The sequence below is a fragment of the Cetorhinus maximus genome, chromosome 13, assembly GCF_964194155.1.
Source record: "Cetorhinus maximus chromosome 13, sCetMax3.hap1.1, whole genome shotgun sequence".
Lineage (NCBI taxonomy): Eukaryota > Metazoa > Chordata > Chondrichthyes > Lamniformes > Cetorhinidae > Cetorhinus > Cetorhinus maximus.
The window spans coordinates 95,020,860-95,042,817 of NC_135891.1; the positions used below are offsets into that span (position 1 = coordinate 95,020,860).

The window sequence follows — 21,958 nt, forward strand, 5'->3', positions numbered from 1 at the left end:
TTATTTCTCCAAGAGCAGTTTAAGAGCCAATGGGGCCAATGTGTTAAGCAATGATCATTAATTTTGGGGGAGTCACTCATTATTGGGGGTGGGGTTGCATTGTACAGGCTGCTGACGTCCCTTTAAAAATAGGCTGCATTTGCTGATGCCGCAACTGCAGAGGGCGCACTCCCCGCACATGCAGCCTGAATCTTGTGGAGGTACCGGGGGTCTCAGCCATTGGGTGCAGAGCTGGCAGAAGCCCCGTGCCATCTGTTTTAGGGAAGCCCTGCTGTATCTTGTTCCACTGAGGCACTTGGCAGGCCAGTGGTGGCCTTCCACCCAGGATCAAGGACATTGGAAGGGGAAGTCCTGCCCACTGAGAGCTGCTGGCCAATCAGAGACTGGCAGCTCTATTGAATGGCAGCGCCACTCGGAGGTGGTGGCTGCTGCCAGTACTATACTCACCTGAGGCCTGTTATCGTTGCTGGATCCCAGGCTACAGGTGAGTGATGGCGGGAGAGGATTTCGCTGGTGGGGGTCGTGTGGGAGCGGGGGGGTCGGCAGCAAGGGCAGGGGAGAGACTCTCAGCAGGGCCGCCCTTCCCAATGCTGGGTCCCTTGATCATGCACTGAATGCCTTTGAACAAGGGCCCCCCGGGGAGCCTGCAAGCAATCCCGACAGGCTTCCTGCGTGGCAAGTCTCCCACCTGCCTCTGGACCAGTGGTGACAGGATTAGGGCCTTAAGAAAGTATTCATGTTCTACCTAAGGGCCTCAATTGGCAACAGGGCGGGAAGGCTGTCCACGGGCTGTCCCAACATGGATAATTGGGATAGAGTTGGGAAGATGGTGGGGTCCCCACCCACCACCCTCCCACCTGATTAAATGCATCCTGCCACCAAACTCACCATGGGGGCATTTGATTCTGCCTGTAGTGTAAGTGCTTGTGACATAATTGATATTGATATTAACTGACACATTGTTGACTGGTGGCTGCCTCCTGTAAGATCATGCTGGAGGGCACACCACTGACTTGAGCAGGGTCAGGACCCGGAAATGGTCCCAACACCTGAGAATTTTATAAATCCACAAGATCCTGACCATTAAGTTTGTTTCTCTCTCTCCACAGATGCTGCCTGACCTGCCGAATATTTTCCGCATTTCAGATTTCCAGCATCCGCAGTATTTTGCTTTTGAATTTTTATCCCACTCTGTTCCAGTCTCTGTGATTGCACAGTGTGTGTTAAACATGTCATCCAGGAAGATACTAGGTTTGATCTTTAGTCTATGTTCAGTTAGCTGACCTGACCTGCAGCAGAAGTGGGGCACTACAATTGATGAGTTAAAAAAAATGCTTCTGACTCTTGGTCATCATTTTGTAAAATACACCTGTGTGATGTCAAGTGAAGGCAAGATCAGGATTGGTTACCATGCCTTCCATGCAGGTTGACTTGTGGATACTTACTGCCTGTGTCAACTTATGAAGAATGATCACTTGGTTGAGGTATTGGAGGTTTGTCCCTGCCAATTTAGCTGTCCTTCAGAAAGGCACAAGGGGTAAAAGAAATCTTGTTTCATCCACTTTTCAGGCACAAAAAGAGGGCAAGGGTCCAAACTCGCAGGGACATGTCCTGAACCTGAGAATACTTGAAATACATCCAGTGTCATATTGGCTCAGGTGATGACGAATCCCAGGTGACTGCCTTAAACAGGCATTATAGGCTCTTTGCATATACTAATGAGGGGATTAATGTCTGTTTCAGGGCTTCCTGAAACATGCTGGGCATGTTTTTTGGGTTCTTACACTATCTGACCAGGTCTCCTCCTGGATCAACAGAAATGTTGAAAACTGCTTCTGGCCCCCACCCCTTTTGTGTTTGCCAGCCTCCATTCTCCCAATCCCCTTCAGGACCTACTTGAGTCTACAATTGACATGCGATTTGAAGAGGTCACATGGTTTTACGAAAGGGAAATCCTGTTTAACAAAGTTATTGGAGATTTTTTAAGGATGTAATTTGTAAGGTAGATAAGGGGAACCAATGGATGTAGTATACCTGGATTTCTAAAATGCTTTTGATAAGGTGCCATACAAAATGTTATTAGGCAAGGTGAGTATGCATGGAGTTGGAGGTAATATATTAGCGTGGATGGAGGATTGGTCAACAGATAGGAAACAGAGAGTGGGCAAAAATTGAACTTTTTAAAGTTGGCAGGTAGTGAATAGTGGAGTTAGTGGAGAACAAGAGTTAGTGCTGGTGTCTCAGCTATTTACAATCTATATTAATGACTTAGGTGAAGAGAGGGAGAGTAATGTATCTAAGCTTGTTGATGATACAAAGCTAGGTGGAAAGGTAAGCTGTGGGGAGGACACAGAGGCTGCAAAGAGATATAGACAGGTTAAAAGAGTGGACAACAAGATGGTAGATGGATTATAATGTAGGGGAGTGTGAAGTTATTCACTTTGGCCGAAAAAATAGGAAAACAGAATATTTTTTAGAAAGGTGAAAAACTTTTAAGTGTGGATGTTCAAAGAGACTTGGGTGTACTTGTACAAAGAATACAGAAGTTGACATACAGGTACAGCAAGCAATTAGGAAGGTAAATGGCATGTTGACTTTATTGTAAGGGGATTGGAGTACAGGAATAAAGAAGTCTTGCTAGAGCTGTACAGGGTTTTGGTGAGACCACATCTGGAATACTGTGTGCAGTTTTGGTCTCTACATTTAAGAAAAGGTATTTCTTGTGGAGGTACAGAGAAGGTTCGCTAAATTGCTCCCTGAGGGGGTTGTCCTATGATGAGAGGCTGAGCATATTGGGTCTATTTTCTCTGGAGTTTACAAGAACGAGAGGCAATCTCATTGAAAAATACAAGATTCTGAAGGGGCTTGATAAGGTAGATGCTGAGAGACTGGATGGAATTTTCCATTCTGGGACTAAGGGCGGAATTTTCCCATCCACCCATAGTGGGTATCGTGGCGGGTGGGAGCAGAGAATCCAGCGGCAGGCAAAAAGTCAGAAACCCGCCAGTGTAAAAATAATTTGCGATTCTGCTGATGCCAGGTTAATGGCGGGTTGGGTATCCCGCTAAGCAGTGGCATGAATCCATTTGCATTCATTACCATCTCATGAATGCTCATTAAATTAGCTTCTCGCCAGAATCACGTGCCACCTTCCAATCTTGTGTCACGCCAGCAGGAAATCACGTTGGCCTGAACCTCATTTGAATGAGATTTATGCTGGGCCTCACTTTGCTCAAGATATTGAGGTGAGCGTAACACAAATAGCCTACCTTCCATAGCACTGCGCCAGTCTCGTTGCTATGCCACTAGAATGCCACACTCTTGGGGCTGTAGGGTTGTTCCGGTCCCGGTGCTTGCCTCCATAGTTTCGAGGACACCACTGGGCACTGAGTGGCACTCAGGCAGGGCTCAATGTTCAGATACTGACTAATATTGCGACAGAGAGTGCTTAGGGATGATCTGCTCCCGGTGGATGGTACTGCCGTCCAGAAGGACACTACTGTGCAGCGGTACTCAGACAGGGCTGAGCATTCAGCAACCAGCATTTTTACCGCAGAAAGGGCTGTAGGGAGGGGGAGTGGGAGGGTGGTGGGGAAGGGTGAACACACTGGGCGGCAATGGGGAATGAAGGTTATGCAAGGGGTTGGGGGTGTGGGGTGGTGAAAGGTGAACATGTGGGGGGGGCAATGGGGAGGGAAGGCTTTGCAAGTGGTTGGGAGTGAAGGGGGCATGATGGAAGACAGAGGGGCAGAAGGCTTGGCAAGGTAGTGGAGGAAGAGGGCGAATGATGGGAGGCTGAGCGTGGACCGAGGGGTGGGAACCTGGAGCCCGACAAGGGTAACTGAAATGCTGACAAACAAGGGGCTGAAAGGGGTATCACATGTTTGAATGGGATGGGGTGCACGCAGACTTTTGAATAGGAAAGGGGGGCTGTTGTTAGTGTGCCACAAGAGGGATGGGTCACATGCAGACTCATAAGAAGGGGGTGTGATTTTGGGAAGGGAGACAATATAGCCCTCAGTCATCAGGGCAATGTGCAATGATGTGAAAGATGAAGTCTTTGGTCTGGGGCTTGCAGTCAGGAATCAGAGAGTAGAGACACCTCTGGGCTCTGTGGGAAGCAGTCAGAGAGTAAAGACACCCCTGGGGCCTTGTGAACCTCATAGTCAACAGTCAGACAGTGAAGACAGTCATGGGGTGCAGTGAGTATGCTGCAGGAGTAATCATTGAGAGCTCCAATGAGGGGCAATGACTGTGTGCTCAGTATGAATAATGTACACCTTGGTGTGCAGGGCTGGATCACTGTCACTGTCCATGGGCTTGTCTATCTCTGTACTGTGCTGCAGATGGCATGGTGATTGTAATGGGAGGCGTCTGCAGTCTGTATTTGGCGAACACAAGCGAGGGAGTGGTGTGTGAACCTTTCCTGGGGGGGTGCATCTTGGTAGATGATCATACACGCAGCCTCCAGATGGGGAGGGTACAGGTCCACATGGGGCATGAGCGCCTTAGTAGTAGTGGGCTCGGGGAGGGAAGGAATGTCCTCCATAACAACTGTGGGATCCAACATTAATGAGAGAGGTTGGAGGATAACAGGAGGGAGCTCTGCCTTCACATCATGAGATTCCAGGTAGGTTCCTAGGACACGGACAGTGAGCGGGGGGAGGGGTCGAAGCTCGTTTCAAAACAATAGTGCAGAACTGCCATCTTACTCTACTGGAGTTATTGCGCAGTTTTAATTCGAAAGCGGAAGCGAATCTGAATGGGAGGGGTCTAAGGCCGTGTGGGAGGAACGCACTGCTGGAGTAAGGGGCCCTTTCTGGGGGCACCCTCATGCTTGTTGGTGCAGCAAGAGTGAAGTGGAGTCCTTTTATAGAGAAAGGAGGAAGACCTCCTTGTGAAGAAAGCCATTGGAAGCCAATGCATTTATCAGTACTGTAGGGGGGACATCCATAACTCAATGGCTTCATATCAGCATTAACACATCAGGATGCATAATTTGAGAATGGAGGCACTCGGGGAGGAGGCACAGGTGCAGCATATATGGCATTGCATTAATGGAGGCCAGTCAGGTGCTCTCCAGAATTGGCATTCCTAACGGGCCAAAGGGCATCCAGTCTTTAATCATCAGCAATCTATTGTTGATTGGAATGCCAGGTCAGAGACTGGAGCACTGAGCCAAGTGAGGTAGCGCTTGTCATTCCAACCTTCTCATACCAATCAGGGATTCAGATGTCACATTTCTGGGATGGTATCTCGGTCACCTCAATATGGGTGCTAGAGACTCAAAGGCAAGGCAGCATTAGTGACAATGCAAGTGGGGCTGAAACCACTGCAGGACTATAGGCCATATGAACATAAGAACAAGGAGCAGTAGGCTATCTGGCCCCTTGAGCCTGCTTTGCCATTTAATAGCATCATGGCTGATCTGATAGTAACCTCAAATCTGTATCCCGCCTACCCCCAATAACCTATCACCCCCTTGCTTACCAAGATTCTATCCACCTCTGCCTTAAAAATACTCAAAGACTCTGCTTCCACCACATTTTCAGGAAGAGAATTCCAAAGACTCACGACCCTCTGCGAGAAAAAAATTTGCATCATCTCCATTTTAAACGGGCAACCCCTTATTTTTAAACAGTGACCCCTAGTTCTAGATTCTCCCACAAGAGGAAACATCCTCTCCACATCCACCCTGTCAAGACCCCTCAGTACCTTATATGTTTCAATCAAGTTGCCTCTTACTCTTCTAAACTCCAGTGAATACAAACCTAGCCTGTCCAGCCTTTCCTTATAAGGCAACCTGCCCATTCCGGGTGTTATTCTAGTAAACCTTCTCTGAACTGCTCCCAAAACATTTACATCCTTCCTTAAATAAGGTGACCAATATTGTACACAGTACTCCAAATGTGGTCTCACCAGTGCTTTGTATAACTGAAGCATAACCTCCCTACTTTTGTATTCAGTTCCCCTCGCAATAAATGACACAATTCTATTAGCTTTCCTAATTACTTGCTGTACCGCAGATTGTGAGCTTCACTATCTTGAACCACTCCTCATTAATGTCTTCAATGCTGCATTTCAGAAAGAAGGTCAAAACAGAAATGGATCCAGGGCTCAATGCTGCCTTTTTGAGGGTCCTAATGCAATGGCGGAGGTGAAAGAGGGTGACCTGATGCAGAGTGCAGCTCCACCAGGAGGTCCCACCTGATGTCCAGGGTCAAGGGGAACCAGAGCAAGAACAAAGAGGGTGAGGAGGAGAGACCCAGACATTGGAGGCAATTCGCCAGATCAAGGGTATACTGCAGAAGACTGTCCTATTTACAAATGAGTGAGAGACAATGATGGGCACATCAGCGCTTGTTGTGAGCTCTGGTAATCACATTTGCCACATTCTTTGTGATGACCTGATGACCCATGGAATTGGAGTCTATCCCCTGCCAGTGGCTTTAAAGGTGACTGCCACCCTCAATTTCTTTGCCTGTTGGTCATTCCAGGGAGTAACAGGAGACCTGTACGACATCCTACAATCCGCAACACATAGATGCAAGGAGGTCACAGAAGCCCTTTGCCGGAAGGCATATCATTATGTTAGGTTTGCTATGGACAAAGATAGACAGGCTGCGAGATTCACTGGCTTTGCCGCCCTCTCAGGCTTCCCCATGGCAGCAGCCCCTAATGTTTATAAACTGCAAGGGCCATCATTCCATCAAAGTTCAACAGGTGTGTGCACGGAGCCCTGGGACTTGCCATGACTCCTACATCCTGAGTCACTCCCAGTTGCCTGAGATTTTTGGAGGGCCTGAGTGTCTGCAGGGATGGCTGCTTGGGGATAAGGGGTTACCACTGAAATGCTGGCTGATGACACTGGTGCGTCGCCCTCAGAGTCGTTCCGAGGGAGGTACAATGCTGCTCACTGCATCACACACTCCCTAATAGAGCAGACCACTGGGATTCTGAAGATGCACTTCAAAAGCTTGAACTGCCCAGGTGACTCACTACAGTACACTCCCAATAGGGTTTCCCGCATCACCGCAGTATGTTCACAACCTGGCACTGCAAAGAGGTGATCCCTTGCCAGAGGGTGAAATGGAGGAAGATGAGAACTCATCAGAGGATGAAGATCCAGAGGCCCAAGGACCTCAAGAGGGTGATGAGGGTCAGTTTGAATGTGACGATGCCATGAAGGAAGCAAAACATGGGAGATGTGCCTATGACACTATAATTGCTGACAGGTTCCAGGAAGAGTAAAGTGAAGGCAAGGAGAGGTGACCACAGTCCCTCTGGCCCTCAATGCCATTCCCTTTCATCTCAAGGGATTTCCAACCATTCGCATTGAAAATGAGTCGAGCATTCACACTTGCACCTTCTGGCCTCATGATTCACCAGGCCATAATCTCTGCAAAGGTCCGTGGTGCCCTGTGTATGTGCTCGCTCTGGGAAGTGAGAGTCCACTGAAAACTGAGAGCGATGCGAAAACTGACTTGAAGCAGTCACTGCTACATAATTATGAAACTACAGCGGCCAGTGAGATGAGGATATGGTTAAGGATCTCCTCCTCCTGTCCATGTCTTGTCTTTGGCCACTACCACTGAGAACACAGAACTACCACTAATCACGCAAGGCTGATGTGCTGCCCTCACATAAGGAAGAAGAGTTAGAAGCACATACAATACACACTTCAAACAAAGCATCTTCCCGACATCACACGAGGGTACGGAGACTATCTTGATTGAGGATGCCATCACATGAATGTGAATCTCACAAAGGGAGACTGTCACTGATTGGGAGGATGACTAAACCTCAAAATAACAGGATTTTGATGTGCATAAACACAACGCCTTCAGTTGACCAAGCCATTCATGGAACTTCAAATGTAGCTACAAAAGTGCAACATCTTCACAGCATTAGCAAATCCCATGACCCAAAAGTGATTTCAAAAGTTCTTAATTTTCCTAACCCTACCACTATGCCTGGGTGCAGTTCCAACATCTGTAGCAGAGATGGAGGCAATCTGCTGACTGCTACATCCTGGTGCCTGTGATGATCTTGGCATATGCGCTCTGTGGCCCGAGGCCTGGAGGGCCCTGGCCTGATAAGGGTCTCATGCTTAGGAGCAGATACACCCTTCTCAGCCTCAGCAGCTGAAGTGGATGGGGTCACAGGCAGAGGTTCTCTGAGCAGCTGGACATCCTTGGAATGTCCTGAGAGGAGGTCCCCAAGTTGTCCGGCTGACGCTCATCCTCACTGTGGGTGCCCGAGTGCCCTGTCCTGACTCCTTGAGGAGATTGTGCACCTGGAAGAAGGTCAAGGTGCCTTGTCCCCCAGCCACCTACATCTTGATGGTGACCACCAGGGTGTGTGGCCATGGAGTCCAGGGCCGAGCACAAATCCGGCAAAACCTGCTGGACCAAGGTGTTCATTGTGGTTGCCAACCTTCCCGTGGTGACCTCGAGGCACTGGCATATCGGAGCCATGACATCAGACAGAATGCGGGTGGATTCCTCCATCCTTCGTTCTAGTCTGCTGAGTGACTGCCGAATCTCTGCCTGATGTTCTACCGCCTGTTGTTGCAGCTTCAGCATTGAGTTGGTGGAGGCTTGTAGAGGCTCATCATCTGACTCGGACTCAGCAGGTGGGTGGTCTCCAACAGCCCTCCGAGTGCCAGAGACCTCGGCTGTCCCTGCCTCCGACTGCTGCGGGGACGTGTCAGTGAGGTGTTCTCCAGTAGGTGAGCCCAAGTGTAATCTACAGCTGTGCCCCACCGAGGTGTGTGTCTTTGTGCTGGTGGAGGGTGCAGGTGAGCACTGCGACGGTGCTTTCTCAGCTTCCTCTTCAGATGTGGTCTGGGGACTGGGACATATGGTGGGTAGCCTTGTGGGCCTCGATCTGCTGGTGCCTATAGGATACAGAATAGAGATTCAGTTGATGAGCATGAGGAATATAAGACTGCATGTCACTCACTGTGGTTGTCAGGATGTGATGAACTGATGGAGGTGTGAACCCGCACTAAGTTGCTGAGACAATTCGATCTCCCCTTCCTCACAGGAGCGAACACTGTCCTCCCCAGTGATCTCAGCTGCAGCCTCCTCGAATTCACTGAAGGAACTATACTGGCTGTGCCTCCCCCGGTCGGCACTCTTTCCTGTCTGTTGTGGGCAAGCTTGCCCTGGATGAAGCCAAAAGGCTGAGAAGGGGTAGAGCATAGGTTGGGAAAGTTGCATGACCTCTGTGTGTGGTGAGCCCACTCCAGAAGGGGCTGAGGATGGAGAGTGTGCAGCATGTAGATGGGATGGTGGTGATGTGAAAGTTTCCGAGAGACAATCAGTGGTGAAGTGTCCCCCACTAATGGTTGTCTGAGATCCCTGAAGAGAGTGGCTGTTTGATTACATGATGCCATGATGAGGGTTTGATATTGGAGGAAGTTGAAGGATGACTTACTCTGGCAGAGCAGATGAGATCATTCATCCTCTTCCTGCACTGGATGTCATTTCGGGCAAGGTTACCCAACAGCGATTACCTCATTTGCGATGATATCCCAGGATGGAGAGGTGAGGCTGGTATGCTTTCTGTAGCCATCCCTGGGATAAAGCACACCCTGTGCGCCTGCACTCCTCTGGTCAAGGCCTCGAGGGCATGGTGGGTGAAGCAGGTTGCTGCCTTCTTCTTCTGACTTGCAGCCTTCTTCCTTTTGCTTGTAGACATCTCTAACGGCCTCCTGGAGACAGGTTGGCTGGAGAGAATGAGATGGATGTGTTTGGCTGCCATTTAAATATGGCACCCAGACCCTCGACCCCGTCAGCTAACGGCAGGCAGATGAATCAGTTTGCGACTTGCCGGGTGATTCGGAGAGATACTTGCCTGTGTATAATTAATCAGCTTCCAAGCATGGAACCGGACATGATTTCCCACTATTCCGAGCTGGGGGATGTGGGGTACGCACCACAAAACCTGCCCGCCACCGCATTTAGTCTCAAAAGTGGAAAATTCCACCCTAAGTCCCAGGGGTGGTAACGGGAAGAGGTTCCCATCGCGGAGGTCGGTGGGAATTCACGCCGTATTGCGTGATGTGGCCTAATTAATTATGCAGTCTGTGGTTTCCCGATATTTTGCGCACTGGGGCAGGTTGGATGTCAACCTACCCACCGTTGAGGGAGAAGATCCAGCTCCCGAAAGCTCTTTCAGACAGAAGATCCACTTCCTGGAAGATCCTGCAGATGGAAGATCCAACTCCACTCCAGAAGGTTGTGGATGCCACATCACTGAATACATTTAAGGCTGGGATAGACAGACTTTTGGTCTCTCAGGGAATCAAGGGGTATAGGGAATGGGCAGGGAAATGGAGTTGAAGCCCAAGGTCAGCCATGATCATATTGAATGATGGAACGGGCTTGAAGGGCCATACTGTCTACTCCTGCTCCTATTTCTTGTGTTCTTGACATTGCAGCCAGCCCAAACTGGTGAGCTGCCTCTGCCATCTGCAGCTTGCTGGAATTTTTCAGATGAGGCCCAAGGGCCAATTTCACATGAGCCTTGGCCTCCAGTTCTCGTGCATGCTTCGAGTGTGCCGACCATTTTGCACCTGTAAATGGGCATCACGGAATTTCTCTCCCATTGCCTTTAACAGAATAACAGAGACGGGGAAAGGAATGGGGCAGTGAGGTAAGAAAATGAACTTGCTTGTTAAAAAAAAATCTTCAGAAAGTGACAAGTATTAAGCTTGCTGGAGAAAAGTCAGAAATTGTGCCAATGTGTGTAACTGAGAAAACCAACTTCCTTCTAGATATGCTTGGCCTCTGAAGGGAAGGGTCCTTTTTCATGCAAGAGCATATAGATTTTCCTCTTTACCTTTGCTGTTCTTGTACTTTAGAAAATGAGTCAAGCTTACTGACAGCTTCCATATTGCTGACATCTCAAGAACTGCCCTGAGTTCAAGCCTCAAACCTGTGATAACAAGTAGTTACATATATTTTGCAATTAAAGAGGAAAGCAAGTATAAGCACATGAAAACATGAGGGAGAAGTACAAATGTTGATGATGCAAAATTATTGGTGTATTTCTAGGGTGGGGTGTGAGGGCATGTTCTTTTGGAAAAAATTAAAGTTTTATATTAAAAACGTTGTTCTCCAGTTAATTTTAAGTACTTCTGTACTTTAAAATTGATAAGACTTCTAGCCTTAACGAAAAACAAAATTATCTCAATTATCATCAATATGCACACCAACTCCTTGCACCAATTTACCGAGGTATTGAGGGTTAAATTCATGAGAATCCTCTTTTGGCGCACACCCAGCCCGGCATGATGACATTCCCTAATGTCAAATGGCAAGGTTCAAAGAGCATCAAGCATTGGACATTGCCAGAGAAGGTTCGATTTCCAAGTTGTCGAGATCTGAGGCCCGAAGTTTAGATCAGGAGGAGAGCGGGTTGGGATCACTGTCCAGGGGGAAGGGATTGGAGCCTTAGAGGAGGGATCGTTGGTTGGGGGGCCTTGACCTTGGGACCTGGAGTGATGGTGATTGTAATAAATATTTGACTTTTTTAAAAACTTAGGCAATGCTTAAAGTTGGATTCCCCTGAGGCATATAGCAAGGCCCCATATTTGCATATGCAGCCCAAATTAACCCCCTTTCCCTCATCCATCTCCTCACTCCTTCGCAGAGTCATTCTTTCTCTCTTCAGCTCTCCTAATTTATACTTTGCTCCTCAATTCAACATAGTTCTCTTCTTCTATCTCCATTCGAGCTGGCACTTTTCTCTCTTTAACTCATTAATTCAATCCTTCATTCTTCATTCTTTCAAAATAGGTTCGAGTTGGTATTTTTCCTCATTCTCCCCATCCCTGGTTTCAAATAGGATTCCTTTGCTCCTCCAACTCTCACAGTTACAGAATCACACAGAATCACAGAATCTCAGTGCAGAAGAGGCCCTTCGGCCCATCGAGTCTGCACCGACACGTGAAAAACACATGACCTACCTACTTAATCCCATTTACCAGCACTTGGCCCATAGCCTTGAATGTTATGACGTGCCAAGTGCTCATCCAGGTACTTTTTAAAGGATGTGAGGCAACTCGCCTCCACCACCCTCCCAAGCAGCACATTCCAGACCGTCACCACCCTCTGGGTAAGAAAGTTTTTCCTCACATCCCCCCTAAACCTCCTGCCCCTCACCTTGAACTTGTGTCCCCTCGTGACTGACCCTTCAACTAAGGGGAACAGCTGCTCCCTATCCACCCTGTCCATGCCCCTCATAATCTTGTACACCTTGATCAGGTCGCTCCTCAGTCTTCACTGCTCCAACATAAACAACCCAAGTTTATGCAACCTCTCTTCATAACTTAAATGTTTCATCCCAGGCAACATCCTGGGGAATCTCCTCTGCACCTCCTCCAGTGCAATCACATCCTTCCTATAATGTGGCAACCAGAACTGCACACAGTACTTCAGCTGTGGCCTCACCAAGGTTCTATACAACTCCAACGTGAACTCCCTACTTTTGTAATCTATGCCTCGATTGATAAAGGCAAGTGTCCCATATGCCTTTTTCACCACCCCACTAACATGCCCCTCCACTTTCAGAGATCTATGGACACACACGCCAAGATCCCTTTGTTCCTCAGAACTTCCTAGTGTCATGCCATTCATTGAATACTTCCTTGTCAAATTACTCCTTCCAAAGTGTATCACCTCACACTTTTCAGGGTTAAATTCCATCTACCATTTATCTGCCCATTTGACCATCCTGTCTATATCTTCCTGTAGCCCAAGACACTGAACCTCACTGTTAACCACCCGGCCAATCTTTGTCATCCGCAAACTTACTAATCCTACACCCCACAGTGTCGTCTGTCCATGGGAAGAGATTAAAAAATACAGGTGTGTCATAAATCAGATGAGTGACTATCAGAACATGATGTGGGATGAATAGCCTTATTATTGGTTGTTCTAGGAAAAGCCAGGGTTTCTTACTATTGGGTGGAGAGATGTTACTATTACGTTGACTTGTTAAGGGGAGATTAACCAGATACAATCACAACACGCTGACATAGACAGCAATACACTCAGAGGATCTCATTAATTCAACCTTGAAAAGATACAGACATCTGAGTTCCTTTTAATCTAGTCTTTGAGAGGGTGGCAAGAGCTTTGATTTGCTGATCTTTTCAAGTGAGTTATAATTGATACTAATCTCCTACACAGTGCATCTAATGGGTTGTATCCGCTATATCACTGACTTGATTTAATGAAGACTTTCAATGTTGTCCAGCCCTCCAACTTGTAATGGAGGTAAGGGACATGTGACAATATAAACCAGCAGACCTTTGTATTGATGGAATGTCTCAATTTGCTCCAAACAGGCAGTGAAATCTCAGACTGGCCCAGGGGAACACCTGCGAAATGCCCTCTGGCACACAGGAGACTCTAGCAATCAGGTCAAACTCTTGTGGAAAGACCCCAGGAATGCTGGCTGGAAAGACAACACCTCATATTGCTGGTTCCTGCAGCATCGGCCCCAGGTCGGGTACATCAGGTGGGTTATAGCCCCAGGGCCGGGAACACCAAGGTGGGGTATAGGGGGGTAGGGTCAAAGCCCTAAGATGAGGGTCGTTGGGGGGTGTGGGGTCATAGCCCCAAGGGTGGAGGCATTAGGGGTGGGGGTGAGGTCGCAGCCCAACCCTATTTCCTCATCACCTCCTCTAGGACAGATAGTCATGTTGTCACAAACCAGAAACTGGGGAAAACCGTACCACTCAGTGACCCCTAGGTGGGGGCGAGGGTTGGGTTGTATCATTCGGTGCCCATAATTTTTAATAAGGATGGATGTGTGCAGAAAGTGGGTGATGCCTTTGTGCACCTGCTTCATCTCCAGAGCCAGCCACTCCCACTTAACCTTCCTCTATTCCCCACACCCGTCTCTCCCTCACCCTGCTGAATCTCTGTTTTGTTCCTGCAGAGTGCGCCTGTATGAAGGACCAGTGATTGTGGCAGATTCAGGGACAATCATTGACACCACGATGCATGGAGGGAGACTGGGAGTCTTCTGCTTCTCACAGGAAAACATCATCTGGGCAAATCTGCGCTACAGCTGCAATGGTGAGCAGGGTGAGGGGCATCAATGCACTTTGGTAGGAAGAATAGAGGAATAGACTATTTTCTAAATGGGGAGAGAATTCAGAAATCTGGAGTGCAAAGGGATTTGGGAGTCCTAGTCCAGGATTCTCTGAAGGTTAACTTGCAGGTTGAGTCTGTAGTTAGGAAGGCAAATTCAATGTTGGCATTTATTTCGAGATGACTAGAATATAAAAGCAGGGATGTGCTGCTGAGGCTTTATAAGGCTCTGGTCAGACCACATTTAGAATATTGTGAGCAATTTTGGGCCCCGTATCTCAGGGAGGATGTTCTGGCTCTGGAGAGGGTCCAGAGGAGGTTCACGAGCATGATCCCAGGAATGAAAGGCTTAACATATGAGGAACGTTTGAGCACTCTGGGTCTATACTCGATGGAGTTTAGAAGGATGAGGGGGGATCTGATTGAAACTTACAGAATACTGAAAGGCCTGGATAGAGTGGAAGTGGGGAAGATGTTTCCATTAGTAGGAGAGTCTAGGACCCGAGGGCACAGCCTCAGAATAAAGGGAAGATCTTTTAGAACAGAGATGAGGAGAAACTTCTTTAGCCAGAGAGTGGTGAATCTATGGAATTCATTGCCACAGAAGGCTGTGGAGGCCAGGTCATTGAGTGTATTTAAGATGGAGATAGATAGGTTCTTGATTGGTAAGGGGACCAAAGGTTATGGGGAGAAGGCGGGAGAATGGGGTTGAGAAACTTATCAGCCATGATTAAATGGCAGAGCAGACTCGATGGGCTGAATGGCTTAATTTCTGCTCCTATGTCTTATGGTCTTATGGTCTATCAAAGGAGGGGGTGAGAGTGGTGGGGAGTGAGGGGTAGCGAAGGAGTGGTTGAGGGAGGGTAAGGGGCATTGAAGGAGGAGTTGAAGGGGACACTGGATCATTGCTCCAAACTGACATGGGGTCTATGGGACATTCACCAGGGGCAGTATTATGAAGTCGTCAGGTAGGTGTGGTCAGCGGGCCTGGGAGCGGCTGGGAAACGGTTCGCCTCCCGCGATTGGCCCCCGACTGCGATTTCACGCTGGTGGACCAATTAAGGCCCGTCCAGTGTGAAACGCGGCTCTTCACTGGTTGGGAAGGACCGAGAGGGGGCGGGGGCCTGTTGGCTGCTGGGTCCAATGGTGACCTGGTGGCTGGTTTAAAAATGGCCCAGGCAGCCCCTGGAAGGCTGACGCGGAAGAACGTCTCCTCTGCGTCTTCAACATTCAAGCGATAGAGTCGAATGCAGCCGGAGACGCCAGGCGGGAGGGCAGGTCGGGTGGGCACTCAGCCCCCCGCTTTTCTGATGAGCGCCTCGCCATCCTCCTGGAGGAGGTGGCCGCCAGGAGGGTCAGCCTTGTCCCCAGAGATGGGAGGAGACCGCCACACCTCACAAAGAGGGCATGGGAAGAGGTGGCAGCGCTGGTGAGCAGCCGTGATGTGGTGCAGCGCATTTGGCTGCAGTGCCGGAAGAGGTTCAATGACCTCAGAGTCAGGAAGGGTCAGGAAGGGTGAGTACCGTTGGCATGGGTCAGTGTGCAGTGTTAAGGTCTGGCCGTCCCCCGTGGACCTCAGGGGTGCTAGAGTCTGAGTGTCAACTGTCAATGATGCCGGAGCTGGCCATGGGGATGAGCCCTGGCTGCTTGGACTGAGTGTCTTGTGGCTCGAGGGCCACAACTCGGATGTGCCCTGGGAGGTGTTTCTCAGCTGGGGTTGGCCAGGCTGCAATGGTGCTGCAGGTAGAGAGTGGACTAATCAATGCTCCTTTGTACTTTCAGGAGAAGACGAGCCATAACCAAGCAGAGAGGTTATGCACAGGTGGAGGCCCCTCCAAACCTACTGCTGCTCTCCTGGTTCGAGCAGGATGCCCTGGAGCTGGAGAGCCAGTACGCCCCCTGTGCAACCGGGCGTGGAGAGGCAGGGGTGTCAGACGAAGATAAGAGCGCAGTGCACAGAGGTGCGAATTTTGGATTGTGCAGCCATTCTAGTGTAGTCCCTTCAGTGATGTGAGCGTCGAACCTGGAGACCCCATTGATCATTGAAAGGCAATGGCGCCATGATGCAGATCTCCATTGTCTCACCAGGGTGCCTGGCATGCACAGTGACAGTGTGATGACTTTAACTAATGACATGTCATTGCTCTCCCTTTTAGGTTCGACTTCATACAAGCGCCCTGTGGACCCCAAAGGGCCACCCCTGACGCCGCAGGACCACCGTGCTTCACTCCACTTGCACCTGCGCCACACCCTCTCTCTGAAGCAGGCACCAGCGCAGATACCAGCAACTCGGTGGGCATTAGATTAATGGCTAGAATGTCGGTGCACATTGGTAAGGGCAGAGAGAGCCCAAGGCACCGGCAGTCGGAGGGCTGCTGGAGACCAGGACAATGCTCAGGCGAAGGCAGATGATGAGTCTCTGGAGTCGTCCATTAGGTGGCAGATGCTGGATGTCCAGCGAGATGTGTGGGAGGATCTGGCGGAGATCCTTGAGGGTCTGCATGCCTTGGTCTCTGTTGTGGAGGAGTCCATGTGGAGCATAAGCACTGCATTGACTTTCATGGCTGAGCGCACAGCCTCCTCCATGGAGAGAGTGGTGACCCTCATGGAGAGGCAGCTCCAGGGACAGAGTCAGGGGTTCCTGGGATTGCACTCGGACCTGCAAGCCCTCACACAGGCAATGACCTCAGGTGATCAGTGCCAGTGTGGGAGGTGGATTGGGCACGCAGTATCCCAGCTAGGTGCCCATCCATCATTGGTGAGCAGGGAGATCCAGAGCGACCTCTCGTTGGCGCACAAGCTGCTTGCCGTCTCTGTGGGCTCCTCTCAGGGTGCTCCGGATGATGGCAGCAGCTCCTCCGCCCCTCTGCCAGTGACCGTGGCATCCGATGAGGCTGCGGCGACTGGGGAGATGCCAGCCGTGGCACTGGCCGCTCCCTCCCAGGCGGGGCCAGCTCAGGCTCCATGAGGACGACCGCCAAGGCCAACAAGACAGCAGAGTCACCAGGCTGTCTCCAATGTCGGTGCTAGTGAGGGGGGAGCACCGAGATGTTGCACTTGCAAACCTTAGTTAAAAGCACCATGAGCACAAGACGGACAGTTTACAACTTTTCCCAACCCTAGTTTATCATCAACCTTTCCCTCCAATTCAAACTGGCACCCTTCTACCCTGCTTTCATTTCATGCTGGCACTGCCTTTTTTCACTTCCTCTCAGTTAATGCTGGTATTCTGCTTATATTCATTCTCCCCTACCCCAAATTGCGGCTTCCAGCTTCTCCATGATACAGTTATCTGTCACCTTGCATTCTTTCCCTTCCATCTGCTTCATTGCTCCTATTTTCCCCTTTCTCTCTTTACCTCATTTCTGCTCTGCTGAGGGGCACAACCCGGACTGGCCAAAGAGAACAACCCTCTTTGATGGTTGCTTCTGAAATGTTCTGCTGCTTTCAAGCTGACAACTGACCTCTGCGGGTAGCAGCATAGGGGAACCTATTTACAGCCAATCTACAGCAAGTGTGTCTACATTGTGCATTTAAGAGGCAGTTAGATGCTATGAAGGAGGCAGATTAGTGATCTCTGTGGAAGGATGAGCCAAATGGCCTCCCTAAGCAGTGTTTATCTTTGTGATCTTTGAGTCCAAAATATGGGATGAAATTACTCAGCACTTAGAAAGGCAATGAGAGTAAGCATGGGTTTGCAAACTACAGGTCATGCTGGACTAATTGAATTGAAGCGTTTGAGAACATCACAGGATGTATAAATATAGAGATGTGCTGGAAGTTATAAATGGAAATTTTCAGAAATCATTTGATAAGCTACCGCATTAAAGACCGGTTATGATGATTGGAGCACATGATACAATATTAAAGGGAATGTTGCTGCATGAATAGAGGGTTGACTAAGCATAAAGCAGGGGTGAAGGACGTTCAAGAGGTTGGTAGAGTGTTGGTTGTGATATACCTGAGGGATTTGTGCTGAGATCTGTATGGCATATTGTTTTTTCAGTTAAGCAGTGAACATAGGCACAGGGTGGATTATATCAAATTAGTGCAAGATGAAAATTGTGAGGAAGAATGTAAGAGATCACAGAAACACAGATAGATTAGTGGACAAATACAGTTTGCTGCAGATAAACATAGAGTGTTATACTTTGGGAAAAAGAACTGTGGAAGTAAGTGTATTGTACACATACACACACATATATATTATATATATATATATATATAAAAGCACAGGAGGAGACCATTTGACCCTTCCTGTCTGTGCTGAATTTAAGCCCTTCTCCGCGCTCTGAAACTGCCCTTTTACAGTTCCTTTTTAATCGTAATTAATGCTGGATCAGTTGTTAATTTTAAATCTGAGACTGATAGATTTTTTTATCCAAAAGTATTAAAGGACATGGAGTTAGGTTGCAGATCCACCAGGATCTCACTGAATGGTAGAACAGGTTGAGGGGTTAAATGGACTACTCTTGATCCTATATTCCGATGTTTATAATATCTGTCAAGGGATATGTGCCATTTGACCTTTTATTCTTTGTTTGTTCATTTAAAAATAAAATAAGAAATGTTCCCTATAATCTTATTTCAATTTGCATCATCTTTACGGTGTTATTCCAGGTCACTTTTAAGGAAATGTTTTGCTAGCTTTACTGCTCCTGACATGGAGCTCTCTATATTTCTTTTGGTCAACTATCCTATTTATTAATTTCTATTATCTTTTCTATTTATTTACGAATTAAAATATGCTTCTGACATTCAGCCACTTTGTTTAGACCTCTCCAGTCACAGTTTCTTTCATTTATAGTGTCACTTATAGATTTCACCAATCACTTTGAGTTCTATTTTTTCCTCAGCAATGTACTGTTCCTCTTATTCTCAATCTGATGATGCTACAGCAGGACATTTTACTGAAAGATACAATGTTCTAGATTTCCTTGTGTTCCATTGGAAACACCAGCCAATTGGACACAAATGTAAATCCATAGATGCTGCATAACTCATAGCAAGAATATATCAAATGTAATTAACAGGGTTTTTAAGTACACAATGCATTGTCAAAAATTGCATAAAAAATTATTGCCTGGAGTTTCTACCAGGGGTGCAATTGGCAATTGAGCCCAAATGTGTCCAACACTGCGTCAGTTTCACTGAGGTGACATGGTGCCCAAGAATTTGCGTTAACACATTGGCATTAACTGAAAATGTAAAATCCCCCGTGAATCAATGCAATCAAGAGGTGTGAGGTGTAGTAGAATAGGTGGAGTGCGATTGGCAGGAAATGAAACACTCTTCAACTTTTAAACTAATAGATTGAGTAACTAGGGCAGACCTTTGGTTGCAATGAACTACTCATCAGATGATTAATGTTGGATTAATGTGACCATGGATGCCTGTGTGCCTCAGAATCTGGATGCAATGTGATTATTTCCTCCCACAAAGCAGCACAGAATTGTTGGAAACTTGCCATTCTGGTCTGGGGGCATGGCCTGTTTTGTGAGAACTTGCAAAGATACTGTTGAAGAAGTCTGAAAGGTGGCATATACTTGGTCGTTGTGTAGTTATAGGTACAACTCCTGCTTAAAATTCTACAATCTTTTGCACTATTTGCACAGATTAAGCTGATATCTTGGTGAAAATCAGGCGGAAAACCCAAGGTCATAAAGTATCACTTGAACGCGAGTTGAATGCTGTCGTCTAAGGGTGAAAAGATACAAAACCCAACAACCTTTTAAGAATCCAAGCAATAAGGAGAAAGGTGCTTAAAACCAATGCAGATGAGGAAATTTAAAAATATCAATAACGCAATACCATCAAGGGAAGTGGAAGAGTGATATTGCAGTAATTCAAATAAGGCCATGTCCAATTTTCTGTAAAATCCGAATCATGAGGCAGAATTGTCTTTTTACTTTTTTCTTTTCTCTTTCCTTCTTGAGGCAGTTTGACAACATCAGTTGACCTCTGTTACCTCACCCCTGTAGTTACATTTTTTATATGTGAGTGGCAATATGCTATTCAACCATATTATGACTGAGCTCATTACTGTCCATGTCAAACATTTTCATGCATACTTTCCAACCCAGGTTCACTGGTGAAATGCCTTTTTTTCATATTTGTCCATGGGATGACAAGCATTGCTGACCAGGCTAGCGTTTATTGCCCACCCCTAATTGCCCTTGAGAAGGTGGTGGTGAGCTGCCTTCTTGAACCGCTGTAGTCCATGTGTTGAGGGAACACCCACAGTGCTGTTAGGGAGGGAGTTCCAGGATTTTGACCCAGTGACAGTGAAGAAACTTTTCCTCCTCCTTAGGCCAGGAATTCTGAGCCCCAAAAATTGATGAATCTGATGAGATTAGCTAGCTCAACATAGAGCATGATTCAACTTGGGACCTTCGCTGTCTGTACTGCAAAGTACCAGTCTCTGCAGTGCATTTACCACCTGATCCATCAGAGATGGCTTACTGAGTCAAGTTAACAAATTAATGTTAAAGAGTTTCTGAAAAAACTTTAAAGGAGGCAAAGATCGTTGAAGGATTAAAATTCACTCAGTCATTTACTGTCACTGCTGACAATGTATTATTTCAAGCCTCGATAACAGGGTCTGAATATCAGCCAATGTTCAATTTAGAATTTTCTCAAGTTGGGTCGATGATATAGAGATTTCCTTTGTATATCAAGGAGTTTAATCAAACTGGCTTAAAAATGTAATTGTTAAATGTTAGACTGAAAATATAAGAATGCAGTTGTGAGAGAAGAATGGTTAGAAATATTGAAATGTAAAAACATCACTCAATGCAAGAAATTATTGTAAATCAACATCAGTTAGAGTGAAATGATGCCTTCAAGATCTTGTTTGAGCTCTGGTTATTGGAATGATAGGAGGAAAATAAATGATGATTATAAGTGATAATTATATGTAATAATTCATGCTCTGACTACATATTGCTCTTATGTAATTTGCAGTTTGGCCATTTTTTTGCTCAAGTTTACTTCTTGTTTCAGACTTAGGATTTCCTGCAATTTGCAGAACTACATTTTCTTGACTCATGGCAGAATACTTGGATGCTTATAAAAAACAGGAACATTTGGGCTTGGAGGGAGTTTCCAAATACACGTAACCATTCAGTTTTAATGTAGCATATTGTTTATGGCTATCATGGTATAAATGTATTACATCTCCATTCTGAGTATTTTTGCTTCCTTTTGTAAATTCCTTTATTTCACAGCAATGGTACCAAAATAAGTGGACATCTTTACAATGTTACTGAGAAATAAAAGTGATCAAGCTTTACGGGAAAAAAATGCAGCTGTCTTTGGCCTATGAGTCATAGACTATGAATACATACACTATGAATTAATCCCAAGATTTCTTATTACTAGACCAGCAAGTCAGACCCTTGGTGAAAAGTCAATTTAGTCACCAGGCAAACTCACATGAGTGACATGAGGAAAAACTTTTTTGCGCAATAGTTAGGATCTGGAATGCACTGCCTGATAGGGTGGCGGATACAGATTCAGTGGAAGCCTTCAAAAGGGAACTGGATAAATACTTGAAGGAGAAAAAATTGCAGGGAGAAAGGGAAAGAGCAGGGACTAGGACTAATTGGATTTTTAAAGGTTCATTCACGGGATCAGGTGTCACTGGTAAGGTGAGTATTTGTTGCCCATTCTTAATTGCCCCAGAGAAGGTGGCAGTGTGCACCTTCTTGAATAGAGCAGTGGTTTGCCAGGGCATTTCAGAGATAAGTTAAGAATCAACCACTTTCTGTGGGTTGTTACAAAGATGTGCTATGTAGAATATTAATTTGTAATGTCATCTGGTGGATGTATATATATATATATATATA

General features: G+C 47.1%; 2 protein-coding genes across 2 annotated transcripts in view; one reads left to right on the plus strand and one right to left on the minus strand.

Moving 5' to 3' along the window:
• The window catches only part of myo1f (myosin IF), a 173,812-nt gene that overhangs the window by 97,199 nt on the left and 54,655 nt on the right, over positions 1 to 21,958 (minus strand). The window lies entirely within an intron of this gene.
• LOC144689107 (cartilage oligomeric matrix protein-like) lies at positions 11,214 to 16,419 on the plus strand. The gene is made up of 4 exons (XM_078556251.1): positions 11,214 to 11,246; positions 13,361 to 13,533; positions 13,957 to 14,096; positions 16,268 to 16,419. The coding sequence occupies exons 1-4, from the start codon at positions 11,214 to 11,216 to the stop codon at positions 16,417 to 16,419; spliced, it is 498 nt and encodes a 165-aa protein (XP_078412377.1).

Bases quoted from the DNA above. Each gene is read 5' to 3' on its own strand.
- LOC144689107 (XM_078556251.1), top strand. From the start codon at position 11,214: ATGCACACCAACTCCTTGCACCAATTTACCGAG. The intron at 13,534-13,956 runs GTGGGTTATAGC...TTGTTCCTGCAG, and splicing joins CCCCAGGTCGGGTACATCAG to AGTGCGCCTGTATGAAGGAC. The intron at 14,097-16,267 runs GTGAGCAGGGTG...TCTCCCTTTTAG, and splicing joins TCTGCGCTACAGCTGCAATG to GTTCGACTTCATACAAGCGC.